The sequence below is a fragment of the Ornithorhynchus anatinus genome, chromosome 11 (genome assembly GCF_004115215.2).
Source record: "Ornithorhynchus anatinus isolate Pmale09 chromosome 11, mOrnAna1.pri.v4, whole genome shotgun sequence".
In the NCBI taxonomy this organism is placed as follows: domain Eukaryota; kingdom Metazoa; phylum Chordata; class Mammalia; order Monotremata; family Ornithorhynchidae; genus Ornithorhynchus; species Ornithorhynchus anatinus.
In genome coordinates this window covers 3,699,239-3,714,670 of record NC_041738.1, presented here as the reverse complement: position 1 = coordinate 3,714,670, position 15,432 = coordinate 3,699,239, and the positions used below count along the sequence as shown (strand labels likewise).

Sequence of the window (15,432 nt, the reverse complement as noted above, 5' to 3'; positions counted from 1 at the left end):
CTCGAAGCTCGTGGCAGCGAAGGAGAGAGGTTGAGGCCCTCAGATAAGGCACTCGGCTTGGGTTTTTTTTATGATGGTATTTGTTAAGCGCTTACTATGCACCAAGCACCGTTCTAAGCACTGGGGTAGATACAAGGTCACCAGGTTGTCCCACGTGGGGCTCACAGTCTTCACCCCCATTTTACAGATGAGGTAACTGAGGCACAGAGAAGTGAAGTGGCTCGCCCAAAGTCACCCAGCTGACAAGTGGCAGAGTCGGCATTAGAACCCACGACCTCTGGACTCCCAAGCCCGGGCTCTTTCCACTGAGCCAGAGAGGGCGGCCCACATAGGGCCCGATGAAGCAGAAGGTGGTCACACGGGACTTTTAAGATACGGCGTCCCCACAGCTTTTCTCAAAAATGGCCGCACCACTGCTCTGTGTAAAGGTGGCGGCCGCGTGACCTCTCTCAAAGATGGCAACACCGACGCCCTACCTAAAGATGGAGACTTCACCCCTGCCCTCCTCAAAAACGGCAATGGGCGAAAAGGGATTTGAGAGAGGGGAGAAAGCCGACGTCTTGGAGCCGAGCCGCTCGGGGGTTCGGTCAAAAGGGCGGGTGAGGAGAAAATCTCACGTGATGTCATTAGATTACGCGGCACGTGCACCAGTGTGACGTGATGGGGTCGCGCAAAACACAGGGAGGTGATCACAGCTCCCGACGGACCAGCGGGAAACCCTTTTCCCTCTATGGTTTTCTCGAGGTGAGGGGCGAAAATGTCCGGTTAAAGCCCTACCCACCTGTCCCCCAACCCCTTAGGAATCCCGAGGGACCCAGAATCTTCGTCCCGGGAGTCCAGGCATTTCCAGGCCTGCCCTCCGCGGTCCAAGAGCTCGGCAAAAGTCTAAACGACGTCCATCGTTTTCTGCTGTTGATGCTTGTGGTGGTTCACCCTTTCCCTGCCCCGTTTTGGAAAGTTTTACAGAATGTTTTTAGAATTTCACAGATTGGAAAAGAAACCGGTTGGCTTTCATCTGTCTTCTGCCTCGAAAATCTGCAGAATCAGAGGAAAGCCAGGGGCCGCCCTCACCGTCCCGGATCCCTGAAGGTGGCCCCCCTCTCTGTCTCCAGCTCGGCCCCGGCCGTGGGCAGAGAACCGTGGCAGAAGGCTGAGGGGCAGACAGGTTGGGGTAGACACTAGATTTGCCCTTTCAACTTTTCTCGGGGGGGGGGCAAAAATGGGGCAAAAAAATTTAAAAGGATCAATTTTCAAATCTCCACGAAATTCTTTAAATAGCCCATCATCTGATTTGTGGTCCTACGATGAGTTGTGAGGTTCCCTTTTCAAACATCCGGCAGCAGCTGCCCGGCCCCCGCAGGTGCAGGCCCTCCTGGCCGTTGAAGAGAGAAAGAGTGTGTGTAAGAGACAGAGCGTGTATATGAATGTGTGTGACTGCGCTGTGTGTCCATACCCGTGACTGTGGTACGTTAAGCTGCCCCAGACATTCCTGGATTTTCCAAGGACAACTTCCAGATGGTTCTCTCGCCGGTCATATGAAGGCTGGGAATCTAGGAGCATCCAGGGGGCGGCCGGAGGCCCCGGTGTCCCGACTTCCAACTTCCCCGGCTCTGCGTCCAGGAACGAGATCCGACGGCAGGAACCGGATCCCTGGCCAGCGTGGGCCTCGCAGGAGCGGGCTCAGAGCGGGCTCCTTCGGCAAGCCCACTCCGGATCGGGCACAGGAGGCTCCGGGCGTCAACAAGCGCAGCGCTGGGCCTCCTCCAGCTGAGTGAGGAGCACCGGGCGGGAGTCCAGGGTCAGGCCCTCCCGCGGGCTCTCCCGGAACGGATGCGGCAGGTTGCTCCGGGCCACCAGCTCTCGGGCCATCAGCGTGAAGACCTCGTTGACGTTCCAGGACTCCTTGGCGGAGGTCTCCAGGACGGCCAGGAGGCCGTGCTTCTCGGCTAGGGTGCAGGCGTCTTCGAACAAAACCTGGCGCTTCTCCGACAAATCGCACTTGTTCCCTGGAATCACAACAAGATTGCCGTCGAGTCTGACGCTCTGATTACGGGTGGTGGGGGAACGGGCAAGCATGTATTTATCTGGAATTTTATTTATTTGTATTGACGCCTCTTTATTTGTATCGATCTTCCCCCCTCTAGACAGTGAGCTTGTTGTGGGCAGGGATTGTCACTGTTTATTGTCGTATCGTATCTTCCCAAGCGCTTAGTACAGTGCTCTGCACAAGGTAAGCACTTAATAAATTCGACGGAATGAACTGAACGAATTTCCCCTTTTTTTTTTAATGGTATCTGTTAAGCGCTTGTTATGTGCCAGGCACTGTACTAAACTCGTGGCGTAGTGGATAGAGCTTGGGCCTGGGAGTCACAAGGTCATGTGTTCTAATCCCTGCTCTGCCACTCATCTGCTGTGTGACCTTGGCCAAGTCTCAGTCACCTCATCTCTGGGCCTGGATACAACTGATTGAGTGATTGGGATCCCGCTCCAGCCCCTGTCCCTAGAGAGTCAAACTGAACGCTACACAGTCATCCCTCCTCCTAAATCGGGGTAATATTGTCCTCTCCCAAGAGCTTAGTTCAGCGCTCTGGCACACGGTCGGCACTCAGTAAGTACCATCGATCGATCCGATGATTTACCCAGGAGGAAACGCAGACGCGCGAAGACAAAGCGGCTCGGCGATACACTACCAATGAGCATCAGGACCAGGTTGGCGGCTCCATATTTCTCCATCTCGTGAATCCAGTGAGGGATGGACTCAAAGGTCGAGCGCCGGGTGAGGTCGTAGGCGATGATGGCGGCGTGGGCGCTGCGGTAATAGCTCTGGGTGATGGTCCGGAACCGTTCCTGGCCCGCGGTGTCCCACACCTGGATCTGCCCGGCACGGGGAATGGGGAGGAGATGAGGGCGCAGCCCGGTCTCCCGCTGGCCACCTGCCCGTCTGCTCTGCTCCCCCCCCCGACCACGGGCACCCAGATGGCATCGCCCCTGCCCCGGCTGGCCCGTCCCAGGTCTGAGGCTGGCAGCAGCCGCAGAAGATGGCACAGCAGTGGCGGGTGAGCCTCCTATTCCCAATCTTTCCCATTCCATCCGTCCCCGGCTCACCGTTCTTTTCCTGCCTCTCCCCACGCCTACCCCATCTATCCACCGCCCCCCCGGCCTCGATTTGCCTCCCTGATTCCCCCCCAGCGGAGAATCTGGCAAACCCTCCTATGGCCGCTCATCCATCTCCGCTTCAAACGGAAACTCATCACAAATAGTTTTTTGGCTGTCAATCAGCTCCCTCCCTCCTAATAATAATAATAATAATAATGTTGGTGTTTGTTAAGCGCTTACTATGTGCCGAGCACTGTTCTAAGCGCTGGGGTAGACATAGGGGAATCAGGTTGTCCCATGTGGGGCTCACAGTCTTAATCCCCATTTTACAGATGAGGGAACTGAGGCACAGAGAAGTTAAGTGACTTACCCAGAGTCACACAGCCGACAAGTGGCAGAGCTGGGATTCGAACTCATGAGCCCTGACTCCAAAGCCCGTGCTCTTTCCACTGAGCCACGCTGCTTCTCCTTCTCCTATCTTCCCTCCTCTCCCACTATATCCCAGCCCAAATGCTTTACTCCTAGAATTATAATAATAATAATAGTGGCATTTGTTGGGCGCTTATTATGTAAGCCTGTCAAAGGGCAGGGACTGTCTCTATCTGTTACCGATTTGTACATTCCAAGCGCTTAGTACAGTGCTCTGCACATAGTAAGCGCTCAATAAATACTATTGAAGGAATGAAATACTTTTGAATGAATGAATGATGTGCCAGGCACAGCACGTTTGTTCAAAGCCCGTTGAATCCTCCCTACCTGCGAAGTATTTTAATATCTGTCTTTCCCGTTAGATCGGAAGCTCCTTGAGGGCTGGGATCGGGCCAACTCCACTGTACTCTTTCAAAAGCTCAGTACAGTGCTCGGCACACAGGGAGCACTCAATCAATACAAACCATTAATGACTGATTTTTTAATGGTATTTGTTAACCACTTACTACGTTTCAGGCACTATTCTGAGTGCTTGGGGTAGATACAAGATCATCGAGTTGGACCCCATCCCTGTTCCACATGGGGTCACTGTCTAAGTAGGAGGGAGAGTAGATATTTCATTCCCATTTTACAGTTGAAGAAAGTGGGGCAGAGAGCAGTTAAGTGACTGGTCTAAGGTCACACAGCAGGTAAGAGGGGGAGTCGGGAGTGGAACCCAGGAATTCTGGTCCCCAGGCCTGGGCTTCTTCCACTAGGCCACATTGTTTTGCATTATGGGCCAAAAAAATCCAGTTGAGTTGTCGAGCCAGAGCCAATGGACAACTCTCCGCTCTGCTTTAGCGACCCCGGTGATTTTATTATCATTATGATTATTATCGTTATTATATTTATCAGCTCTGGACAATAGAGGAGATTCTAGGAATGTTTGCCTGCTGGCCAAGCTGAGGCAGATTCTCACAGGATCATCTGGCGTATCATCATCTTCGTCGCCAGTATTTATTGAGCGCTTACTATGTGCAGAGCATCGTACTAAGCGCCTGGGAGAGCACCGTACGACACAGTTGGCAGGTACGTTCCCTGCCCACGAGCAGTTTACAGTCTAGAGGGAGAGATCAGCATCAATATAAATAATCTGTAATATATAATTTAGAGATATGTTCATAAGTACCGTGGGGTGGAGGGTGGGGCAAATATCAAACGCCCAAAGGTCAGAGATCCAAGTGCACGGACGATGCAGAAGGGAGAGAGAGCTGGGGAAAAGAGGGCTTAATCAGGGAAGGCCTCCTGGAGGAGATGTGACTTGAGCAGAGCGGAGGCCGGAGTGGAAGGGCTGGTCTGGGGGAAGAGGAGAAGGTTAGCCATTCTATTCCTCCTCCCCCCTTGGAACTTGGGATGCATCACCTTTGGCCCCAGGGTGTTGGCAGAAAGATTTGGGAAGAGTGTCCGTGACAGAGGAAGCGATATGGCCTAGTGAATAGAATACGGGCCCGGGAGTCTAAAGGACTGGGTTCTAATTCCGGCTCTGCCACTCGTCTCCTGTATGACCTTAGGCCAGTACCCAAACTTCTCTGTCAAGAGGGGATTGAGACTGTGAGCCCCACGTGGGACGGGTTCTGCGCTCAACCCAATTTGCTTGTGTCCACCCCGGTGCTCAGTAAGGTGCCTGGCACACGGTAAGTGCTTCACAAATACCACAATTATTATCATCATCCCCGGGGCTTGCTCTCTCACCTTCACCTTCTTGCCCTGGATGTCCAGCGAGCGCACGGTGAAGTCCACGCCAATGGTGTTCTGCTGCTTCTCCGTGTACAGCCCGGATATGAAGCGGTGGACCACGCACGTCTTGCCCACGTTCGAGTCCCCAATGAGGATTACTTTAAACAGGTAATCGAAAGCTTCATCCGCCATCCCCGCGGTGCCGGAAAACCGAATCGGTCCCCTCCTCGCCCACCGGGCTCACGGGGCCCACCGGGCCCTAGCTCGGGGAAGGTTGAGGCAGCCTACGGCGCGGTCCGACTTCGGCGAAGGCTCTGGCCCGCCTCTCGGGTGCAGGGGCCAACCTGTCACGGGCAGAAAGCGGGGAAGTTAGAAGACTCCAGGTAAACAAACCTGGGTAAAAGCGGCAACTGGAGCCATAAGCAGTCGGCTCTTCTTTTCTTCTTGATGGTATTCATTAAGCGCTTACTATGTGCCAGGCCTCGTACTGAGCACTGGGGCAAGATACACAAGATCATCAGGCTGGGCAGTCCACGTCCCACACGGGGCTCGCAGCCTTAATCCCCATTTTACAGCTGAGGTAACAGGTGCGGAGAAGTGAAGTGACTACCCCAAGGCGACCCAGCAGACGAGTGGCGGAGCCGGGTTTGGAAGGCAGGTCCTTCTGACTCCCAGGCCTGGCCTCTACCCTCTAGTACCCGCCGCTTCTTCCGTTTGAACACCGGTGGACCCCTGAGGTGACCCACCTCTCACCTAGGCAGAGAAACTGAGACCTGTGGACTAAGAAGCCCGTTGCTCTGGATGAACAGGAAGAAAATACAAAACAAAGCAATTAGCTCGTCGATCTGAAACTGGAACCAAAATATTTTCTGGGGAGTCTTTCCCCGCCACGGAAGGTCGCCTCAAAACCAGATCGTGGCCTTGATATTCCCTGCCTTCCCCCGGGGGACCGAGTGGCCGAGCCTGCCTTTTTCTGCTTCCAGCATCTCCCTTGTCACCCACCGGGACTTCTCCATCCCGCCCCGAGCGCCTTTCTCTTCCTGGTTCACCTGTGGCTTACCTGTCCGTCTCTCACCTGGGGGAACAGGTGAAGGGTTTTGCGTCCCCGGGCCTTCTCCCGGCTTCTGCCCGTGGTGTCTCGCTGCGGTCCGGGTGAAGGTTTCACAAAGTGAAAGGACGGCCCGCCCCGCCCCCCCCCCCCCCGCCCATGCCCGTGACCTTGCCCGTGCCCTTGACCGTGCCCATGCCCCCGCCCGGCTCGGGGAGAAGGAGCTTTGACGCTGCAGGTGCGTTGGAAAGAGAGCAGGGAAAGCGGGGAGGACATGTGAGAGCCCCGGCCCCGGCTCCCGGCGGATCACTGGAGACCCCCAGGGGGCCGGGGGCCCGACATGGGCCGGACACAGGGCGGATCGGGTGGAGGGGTTTGGAGGGCTGAGGGGGTGGAGACTGGACAGCTCAGGGGGTGGGGGTTGGGGGGCTGAGAGGGAGGAGACTGGACATCTGAGGGATGGGGGTTGGGGGCCTGAGGGGGTGGAGACTGGACATCTGAGGGGTGGAGATGGGGGGCTGAAAGGGTGGAGACTGGACAACTGAAGGGTGGGGATTGGGGGGCTGAGGGGGTGGAGACCGGACAACTGAGAGGTGGAGACTGGGGGGCTGAGGGGTGGAGATGGGGGGCTGAGGGGTGGAGATTGGACGACTGAGGGGTGGGGATTGGAGAACTGGGGGGGAGACTGGACGGTTGAGGGGTGGAGATGGGGGGCTGAAGGGGTGGAGACTGGACAACTGAGGGGTGAGGGTTGGGGGGCTGAGGGGATGGAGACTGGACAACTGACAGGTGGAGACTGGGGGGCTGAAGGGGTGGGGATTGGGGGGCTGAGGGGGCGGGGATCGGGGGGCTGAGGGGCGGGGTCTGAGAGGCCGAGAAGGGTGGGGCCTGGAAGCCAAAGGGAGGGGACTAGCAGCCGAAGGGCCGCGGGATGGCGGCTGAGGACCGGAGACTGGCAGTTGGGAGAGAGGCCTAGGGACTGAGGACGGGTCGGGAGAACAAGAAGAAGAAGAAGAAGAAGAAGAATAAGGACAGTATTTGTTAAGCCCTTGCCATGCGGAAGCAGCGTGGCTCAGTGGAAAGAGGCCGGGCTTCGGAGTCAGAGGTCATGGGTTCGACTCCCGGCTCTGCCACTTGACAGCTGTGTGACTGTGGGCAAGTCACTTCACTTCTCTGGGCCTCAGTGACCTCATCTGGAAAATGGGGATCAACTGTGACCCTCGGGTGGGACGACCCGATTACCCTGTATCTACCCCAGCGCTTAGAAGAGTGCTCTGCACATAGTAAGCGCTTAACAAATACCAACATTATTATTATTATTATTATGTGCCACAAAAATACAAATGGTGAATTCTATGGTGTTTCCAGTGACAACGTATGGATCCGAAAGCTGGACAGTGAAAACATTAGAGCTTAGATCGGTGCTTTGCACGTGGTAAGCGCTTAACAAGTACCATCATCATCATTATGATTAAAAGACAGGATAGAAACAACATCGATTCTTTTGAAATGTGGTGTTGGAGAAGGCTTTTGTGAATACCGTGACTGCCCGAAAAACAAACAAATGGATTTTAGAACAAATTAAGCCAAAGTGATCTTTGGAAGGCCAAATGACTTAGATTAGCGTATTTTGCTTAGTACAGCAAACACTAAGCGTTCAATAAATGCAATTGAATGAATTTGGGGCACATAATGAAGAGGATTAATTCTCCGGAGAAGACACTAAAGCTAGGAAAAGTCCAGGGCAAACGAGGAAGCGGCAGACCGGCCGCTCGATGGACAGAGATCATTAACAACCATAATGGAAGAACCGTTAGAAAGGTTTTGGATCATGGCAGAGGACAGGACGTTCTGGAGAAAGGATATCCACGCATGGCCTACTGGCCAGAGCACGGGCTTGGGAGTCGGAGGTCATGGGTTCCGATTCCGGTTTCGCCACTCATCTGCTGTGTGACCTTAGGCAAGTCACTTAACTTCCCTGTGCCTCAGTTATCTCAAATGGGGATTGAGACTGTGAGCCCCATGTGGGACAATCCGAATACCTTGTATTTACCCCAGTGCTTAGAACAGTGGACTGCCTTGCAGCGCTCAGAACAGTGCTTGGCACATAGTAATGCTTAACAAACACCATCATTATTATTAACCATGGAGTCGCTGTGATTCGGAAATGACTCGACAGCTTTTAACAATAATAATAATGATGTGCCAAGCACTGTTCTAATCTAGTCCCACGTGGGGCTCACAGTCATCATCTTTTTACAGATGAGGTAACTGGGGCACGGAGAATAATAATAATAATAATGTTGGTATTTGTTAAGCGCTTACTATGTGCAGAGCACTGTTCTAAGCGCTGGGGTAGACACAGGGGAATCAGGTTGTCCCATGTGGGGCTCACAGTCTTCATCCCCATTTTACAGATGAGGTAACTGAGGCACAGAGAAGTGAAGTGACTTTGCCTAAGATCACACAGCAGACAAGTGATGGAGCCGGGCTTAGGACCCACGTCCTCTGACTCGTGCTCTGGCCATTAGGCCATGGAAAGAGAGGCCCGGCTTCCTGAGCGATCGAGGAGCTGCCAAACCCGAGGTGGGGACAGAAACGGATCCCGGCCGCAAGGGGCCTTCTAACTCCCGGGCCTCAGCCAAACCCTGCGGCGGGCAAGGACCCGGTTTGGTATTCTTGGGGATTTCTCCCGCCCACCTGATGTGGATCCCTTATTACCCTATCTATTTTGTTAATGAGGTGTCCATCCCCTTGATTCTACTTATCGTGATTATGTTGTCTTGTTTTGTCCGTCTGTCTCCCCCCGATTGGACTGTAAGTCCGTCGTTGGGCAGGGATGGTCTTTATTGCTGAATTGTATATTCCAAGTGCTTAGTACAGTGCTCTGCACGTAGTAAGCGCTCAATAAATACTATTGATTGAATGAATGGATCCCTTGGATCCCCACAATGACCACTTAAGCCCTTTTGCCCTGCCCGAGTATTGGTGTGCTCACCAACCGCCCGCAGCACTTCTCGACATCTTACATGGCCTGTTACCTAAGCACTACTTCTTCCTTCTTCCTCCTGCCTGTATTATTTTACATCTTACATGGCCTATTACCTAAGCGCTACTTTTTCCTACTTGTATTATTTTACACCTTACATGGCCTATTACCTAAACACTACTTCTTCCTTCTTCCTCCTGCCTGTATTATTTTACATCTTAGATGGCCTATTACCTAAGCGCTACTTCTTCCTTCTTGTATTATTTTACACCTTACATGGCCTATTACCTGAGCACCACTTCTTCCTTCTTCCTCCCGCCTGTATTATTTCACGATTTTCCTCGCCTGCTAGACTGTAAACTCCTTGAGGGCAAGGATCAAGTCTACCGGTTCTCTTGTACTCTCCCAAGAGATCAACAAGTATTTTAGACTGAATACAATTTCCAAGAGATCAACAAGTATTTTAGCCTGAATAGAATTTAGACGGACCCAATGGGGATCTGATAGGGGGATCTGATAGGGATCGGAAAACCGGGAGAAAAGCTCCTGTCTCCTGACTGTCAACTCGTCGTGGGCAGGGAATGTGTCTGTTTATTGTTGTATCGTAGTCCCCAAGCACTCAGGAAAGTGTTCTGCACACAGTAAGCGCCCAATAAATAGGACTGACTGGCTGAAAGGAGACGGTTTTAATGTCTGCCTCCCCAACGAGGCCATAAGCTCGTCGTGGGCAGGGAATCATAATAATGATAATGGTATTGGTTAAGTGCTTACTATGTGCCAAGCACTGTTCTAAGCCAAGCACTGTTCTAAGCACTGGAATAGACATAAGGTCATCAGGTCGTCCCTTGTGGGGCTCCCAGTCCATCCCTGTTTTGTGCCAAGCACTGTTCTAAGCAGTGGAATAGATAGAAGGTCATCAGGTTGTCCCTCGTGAGGCTCACGGTCTTCATCCCCGTTTTGTGCCAAGCACTGTTCTAAGCGCTGGAGTGGATAGAAGGTGATCAGGTTGTCCTTTGGGGGGGCTCACGGTCTTCAACCCCGTTTTGTGCCAAGCACCGTTCTAAACGCTGGAGTAGATAGAAGATCATCAGATTGTCTCTCTTGGGGCTCACGGTCTTCATCCCCGTTTTTCATTCATTCATTCATTCAATAGTATTTATTGAGCGCTTACTATGTGCAGAGCACTGTACTAAGCGCTTGGGATGAACAAGTCGGCAACAGATAGAGACGGTCCCTGCCGTTTGACGGGCTTACGGTCTAATCGGGGGAGACGGACAGACGAGAACGATGGCACTAAACAGCGTCAAGGGGAAGAACATCTCGTAAAAACCGATGGCAACTAAATAGAATCGAGGCGATGTACAAATCATTAACAAAATAAATAGGGTAACGAAAATATATACAGTTGAGCGGACGAGTACAGTGCTGTGGGGATGGGAAGGGAGAGGTGGAGGAGCAGAGGGAAAAGGGGACAACCTGATGACCCTGGATCTCCCCCAGCGCTTAGAACAGTGCCCTGCACATAGTAAGCGCTTAACAAATATCAACGTTATTACTATTGAATGAATGAATGAAAAGAGGAGGAGGGAGGGGGGGGGAGGGGGAGAAGGTAGGGGGAGGAGGGAGGGGGAGGGGGGAGGGGGAGAAGGGAGGGGGAGGGGGAGAAGGGAGGGGGAGAAGGGAGGAGGGAGGGGGGAGGGGGAGGGGGGAGAAGGGAGGGGGAGGGGGGAGAAGGGAGGGGAGGGGGAGGAGGGAGGGGAGGGGGGAGGGGGAGGGGGGAGGGGGGGAGGGGGAGAGGGGGGAGGGGGGAGAAGGGAGGGGGAGGGGGAGAAGGGAGGGGGAGGGGAGAGGGGAAGGGGAGAAGGGAGGGGGGAGGGGGGAGGAGGGAGGGGAGAGGAGGGAGGGGAGAGGAGGGAGGGGAGAGGAGAGAGGAGGGAGGAGGAGGGGGAGGGGAGAGGAGGGAGGGGAGAGGAGGGAGGGGAGAGGAGGGAGGGGGCGGGCGGGGCCACTTCCGGTGAGCGGGTGGGGGGGGCGGCGGGGGTCACGTGGCGGGCGGAAGCGGCGGGCGCGCGCGGGAGCGGGAGCGCGCGCTGCTGAGGTGAGCTGAGGCGGCGGGCGGCGGGTGGGGCTGCGGGCCTGTGCGGGACGCTGCGGCCCGTCGACGAAACGGGGCTAGGCCTCATCCTTCCCCGCCGTCTCTGCCCCTCCCCGGGTCTCCCTTGGGCGTCTCTGCCCTTCTCCATGTCTCTGGCGGGCGTCTCTGCGCCTCCCCGTGTCTCTCTTGGGCGTCTCTGCCCCTCCCTGTGTCTCTGTCGGGCGTCTCTGCCCTTTTCCCTGTCTCTGGGCGTCTCTGCCCCCCCCCCGTGTCTCTATTAGGCGTCTCTGCCCTTCCCCGTGTCTCTTTTGGGCCTCTCTGCCCTTCCCCGCGTCTCTGTCGGGCGTCTCTGTGCCTCCCCGTGTCTCTCTTGGGCGTCTCTGCCCCTCCCCGTGTCTCTGGGCGTCTCTGCCCCTTTCCCTGTCTCTTTTGGGCCTCTCTGCCCCTCCCCGTGTCTCTGTTGGGCGTCGCTGCCCCTCCCTGTGTCTCTGGGCATCTCTGCTCTTCCCCGTGTCTCTGTTGGGTGTCTCTGCTCCTCCCCGTGTCTCTCTTGGGCGTCTCTGCCTCTTTCCCTGTCTCTTTTGGGCCTCTCTGCCCCTCTCTGCGTCTCTGGGCGTCTCTGCCCCTCACCTCGTCTCTGCCCTTCTCCTCGTCTCTGCCCCTCTCTGCGTCTCTGGACATCTCTGTCCCTCTCCTCTTCTCTGCCCCCCCCCCCTGTCTCCCTTGGGCATCAGTGCCCGTCTCTGCGCTGCCCTTTGTGTGCCCGGCAGGCCCCGAAAGCAGCCCTGGCCTCCAACTCAGCCCCGCTCCTATTTTGCCCATCCCTCATTCCCGGGGATCTGGCCCAGGGCGGGAGGGAAACCCGTCAACCCGGGGATCCGCCCCAGTCCGGGGGCCTATGCCAGCCGCTCACCTCATAAGAATAATGGTGGCGTTGCTTAAGCTCCCAAATCGTTCATTCGTTCCATCGTATTTACCGAGCGCTTACTGTGTCTGCGCCAACCACTGCGCCAAGAGCTGGGGTGGGTCGGTCCCAAGCCCCTTCCCCACGCGGGGGTGCGCGATCCTCGTTTTACAGATGAGGAAACCGAGGCACAGAGAAGATGAGCGGCCTGCCCGCGTTCCCACGCCAGGGCAAGTGGCTTAGCCGGGATGAGAAGCCCGAGGTCCCGGCTGCCAGGCCCCGACGCCAGCCCGCTTCCAGCTTCGACTTGCCCCGGCCTCTCAAGCCACAGGGAGGTTTACCAGAGGGGCTTTAAAACGCTTTGAGTCCCTGGAAAAAGGCCTCCGAGAAGTCGTACCTGATATTTTACTGGTGTTTTATAGGCTAGGGAATGACTCTCCCTGCTCAGTGGTTTTCAGGTGCTTGCAAATAAAATACTAATCAGTGCCCCGCCTTGCTACCTCTTGCTCACCCCCCTCTCTCTGTCTCACATCTGCACATTTTAAGCTCATTTTAATAATGTTGGTATTTGTTAAGCGCTTACTATGTGCAGAGCACTGTTGTAAGCGCTGGGGTAGATACAGGGTCGTCAGCTTGTCCCAGGTGAGGCTCACGGTCTTCATCCCCGTTTTATAGATGAGGTCACCGAGGCCCAGAGAAGTGAAGTGACTTGCCCACAGTCACACAGCTGACAAGCGGCGGAGCCGGGATTCGAATCCATGACCTCTGACTCCAGGCCCGGGCTCTTTCCACCGAGCCACGCTGCTTCTCTTTTTAGACTACCAACCCGCACCCGTGGCCCCAGGCACAAGCCCCATCCTTAATTCTGCTTTAGGGGGCAGACTCGGAAATTATTTTGAAAGAAACCCTGGGATTTGTACTCGAACAATAGGGTCGAAATAATAATGTCGGTATTTGTTAAGCGCGTACTATGTGCAGAGCACTGTTCTAAGCGCTGGGACAGATACAGGGTAATCAGTTTGTCCCACGTGAGGCTCACAGATAATCCCCATTTTACAGATGAGGTAACTGAGGCACAGAGACGTGAAGTGACTTGCCCACAGTCACACAGCTGACAAGTGGCCGATCTCAAAACCCCGTTTTTAATTAGCACTCCTCCAATAGGGCATTCTTTACAAACTATTTTCCACAAACGACCATTTATTAAGCGTTAATATGGGGCCGGAACGGCGTTAGTGCCGAAAGACCCCGGCAAATATGGGCTCTCTTAAGCCGACGACAAAAATCTCCCTCAGATACTTCGTTTTGCTAATAGTCTGCGGTGTAAAGCAGATGGATTAAATTAGTCACCGGCTGCTTTTCTGAGAGCCCCAAAGCAGACTTCCACTTCCCCTGGGTGTTTTGACATTCGTCGATGACACTGTCGTCTTTGGGGCCTTCCCCCCCCACCTCGCTCTCTGATTTGTTTTTGTTGCTGTACCTTTGTCTTGTGTGTTTTCATGCCGGGGTGTGTAAGATAATTATGGTATTTGTTAAACGCTCACTGTGTGCCGAGCACTGTTCTAAGCGCCGGGGTGGATACGAGGCAATCAGGTTGTCCCACGTGGGGCTCACAGTTTTAATCCCCGTTTCACAGATGAGGTAATTTGCTTTAGTGCTTCTGTTTCTCTGTGTCCAGGTGCATTTGTATACCTCTCTGGGTCTGCGTGCCCGTGAGGATGTATAGAAATCAGTGGTTTTGCCTGAACATTTACTGCGTGCTGAGCACTCTGTGAAGCTTCTGTGTTATTTAGATGCCTCCTGTGGAGACCTCAGTTCAAGTAGCGATGTCTCTGCGCTTGTTTTCCTGTTGCTTTAAAAAGTTGTTTTACTTCGTCCGAAGCGGGAGGGCATCTCCCACATCTCCCCTTTTAAGGGGAACAGGAGGATGCTGGCCGGTGTTTCCTGCATCTGGGGAGACCAGACAGAGGCCCTTATGCGATGTAGTTGCTTCCTTTTCAGGAGCAGTGAAGGGGGAAATCAAGTCAGGGCTGGGGGTTTAGGGGAGCGGGGAAAAGGGAAGTCAGCGGGGGCCGGACTGGGGCTTGAGAGTCGTGTGTGTCAAAGTTTCCGGGGTTTGAGCCTCTCTTTCCTGGCTATACCGAAAGCTCTCCCCCCCCCCCCCCCCGCAGAGGGATTTCTCACTTGCCCTTCATCATCCTCGATTTTTGACTGGTCACAGGAAACCAGCAGAGGACCCTGTGAATGGCGGCTTTCATTTCTCTTCAGAAGAAAGAAAACAGGAATCCAACAAATCGAATAAATAATTTGGATTCACCGCATCCCGCAACCTGTAATGTCTTATTCTGGTCTATCCGGTCTGAGTGTGGGCTGGTGGTTTAAAAGGTATAGCCTAATCACACTGTTACAGAATTCTTGCTCTTCATTGGACACCTGAAGGCATTTATAAAATGGTGGGTTTCCCCCCTCCTGCAGTTGTCCCGGAATTACTTAAGACTTTTGCCGTCTCTCCCATCCCTGCAGATTCCAAGCCCATCCTAGGAAGCTTATCTGAGAGGTTCCCCCCACTTGGAAGCAGATATCCATTCAAAGCAGGCAAGGAAGGATTCTCTTTCCGAAACCTCAAGATAGGGGGAGGGAGGAACGACTTTGCAACTGTGGCTACCGACTTCAAATATGCGGTAATATTTGGGTGGTGGAAAGGGGCCCCGGGAGGTGAGGCTATATCTTCTTCCCAGCCACCTCTAGGCCACTGTGGCCTGGGCTGTGAAGAGAGAAAACAACTGGGGCTACGAGAAACATTGTGGCCCAAGGGCAAGCGTGCAGGCATGAGAGTCAGAAGGACCTGGGTTCTAATCCCGGTTCCTCCGCTTGCCTGCCGTGTGACTTCGGGCGAGTCGCTTCATTGCTCTGGCCTCATCTGGAAAATGGGGATTAAGACTGTGAGCCCCATGTGGAACGGGGACTGGATCCAACCTGATTAGCTTGCTTGTGCCCCAGCACTTAGTACAGAGTCTGGCACAAAGTAAGCGCTTAACAGAAGCCATTTAAAAACAAAAAACACGTCCTCCTTCCTTTCAACCACGTCTCTGAACCGTAAGCGGGAGAGGCCAGGGTCCCGTTGCTTCAGATGCCCTCCGTCCTCCACTCAGTCA

General features: G+C 54.3%; 2 protein-coding genes across 6 annotated transcripts in view; one reads left to right on the top strand and one right to left on the bottom strand.

Annotated features, from left to right (window-relative positions):
• Nucleotides 1-252: 252 nt before the first annotated feature.
• Nucleotides 253-15,432, bottom strand: part of RAB19 (RAB19, member RAS oncogene family) — a 24,644-nt gene continuing 9,464 nt past the window's right edge. The window contains exons 1-4 of one of the 3 annotated variants that reach the window (XM_029075291.1): nucleotides 6,317-6,398; nucleotides 5,257-5,585; nucleotides 2,691-2,874; nucleotides 253-2,006 (exon numbers count right to left, since the gene is read on the bottom strand). In XM_029075291.1, coding sequence (XP_028931124.1) covers nucleotides 1,738-2,006; nucleotides 2,691-2,874; nucleotides 5,257-5,433 — 630 coding nt within the window. In that variant the 5' untranslated portion in view covers nucleotides 5,434-5,585; nucleotides 6,317-6,398 and the 3' untranslated portion in view covers nucleotides 253-1,737. Of the gene's footprint in view, nucleotides 2,007-2,690; nucleotides 2,875-5,256; nucleotides 5,586-6,301; nucleotides 6,399-15,432 lie in introns of those variants that run through there. The other 2 variants (XM_029075289.1, XM_029075290.1) reach the window with 2 other exon arrangements.
• SLC37A3 (solute carrier family 37 member 3) overlaps nucleotides 11,338-15,432 on the top strand; it is a 25,658-nt gene continuing 21,563 nt past the window's right edge. The window contains exons 1-2 of one of the 3 annotated variants that reach the window (XM_029075286.2): nucleotides 14,487-14,662; nucleotides 14,801-14,958. The gene's annotated coding sequence lies outside the window, so the exon portion shown is untranslated. Of the gene's footprint in view, nucleotides 11,377-14,486; nucleotides 14,959-15,432 lie in introns of those variants that run through there. The other 2 variants (XM_029075287.1, XM_039913459.1) reach the window with 2 other exon arrangements.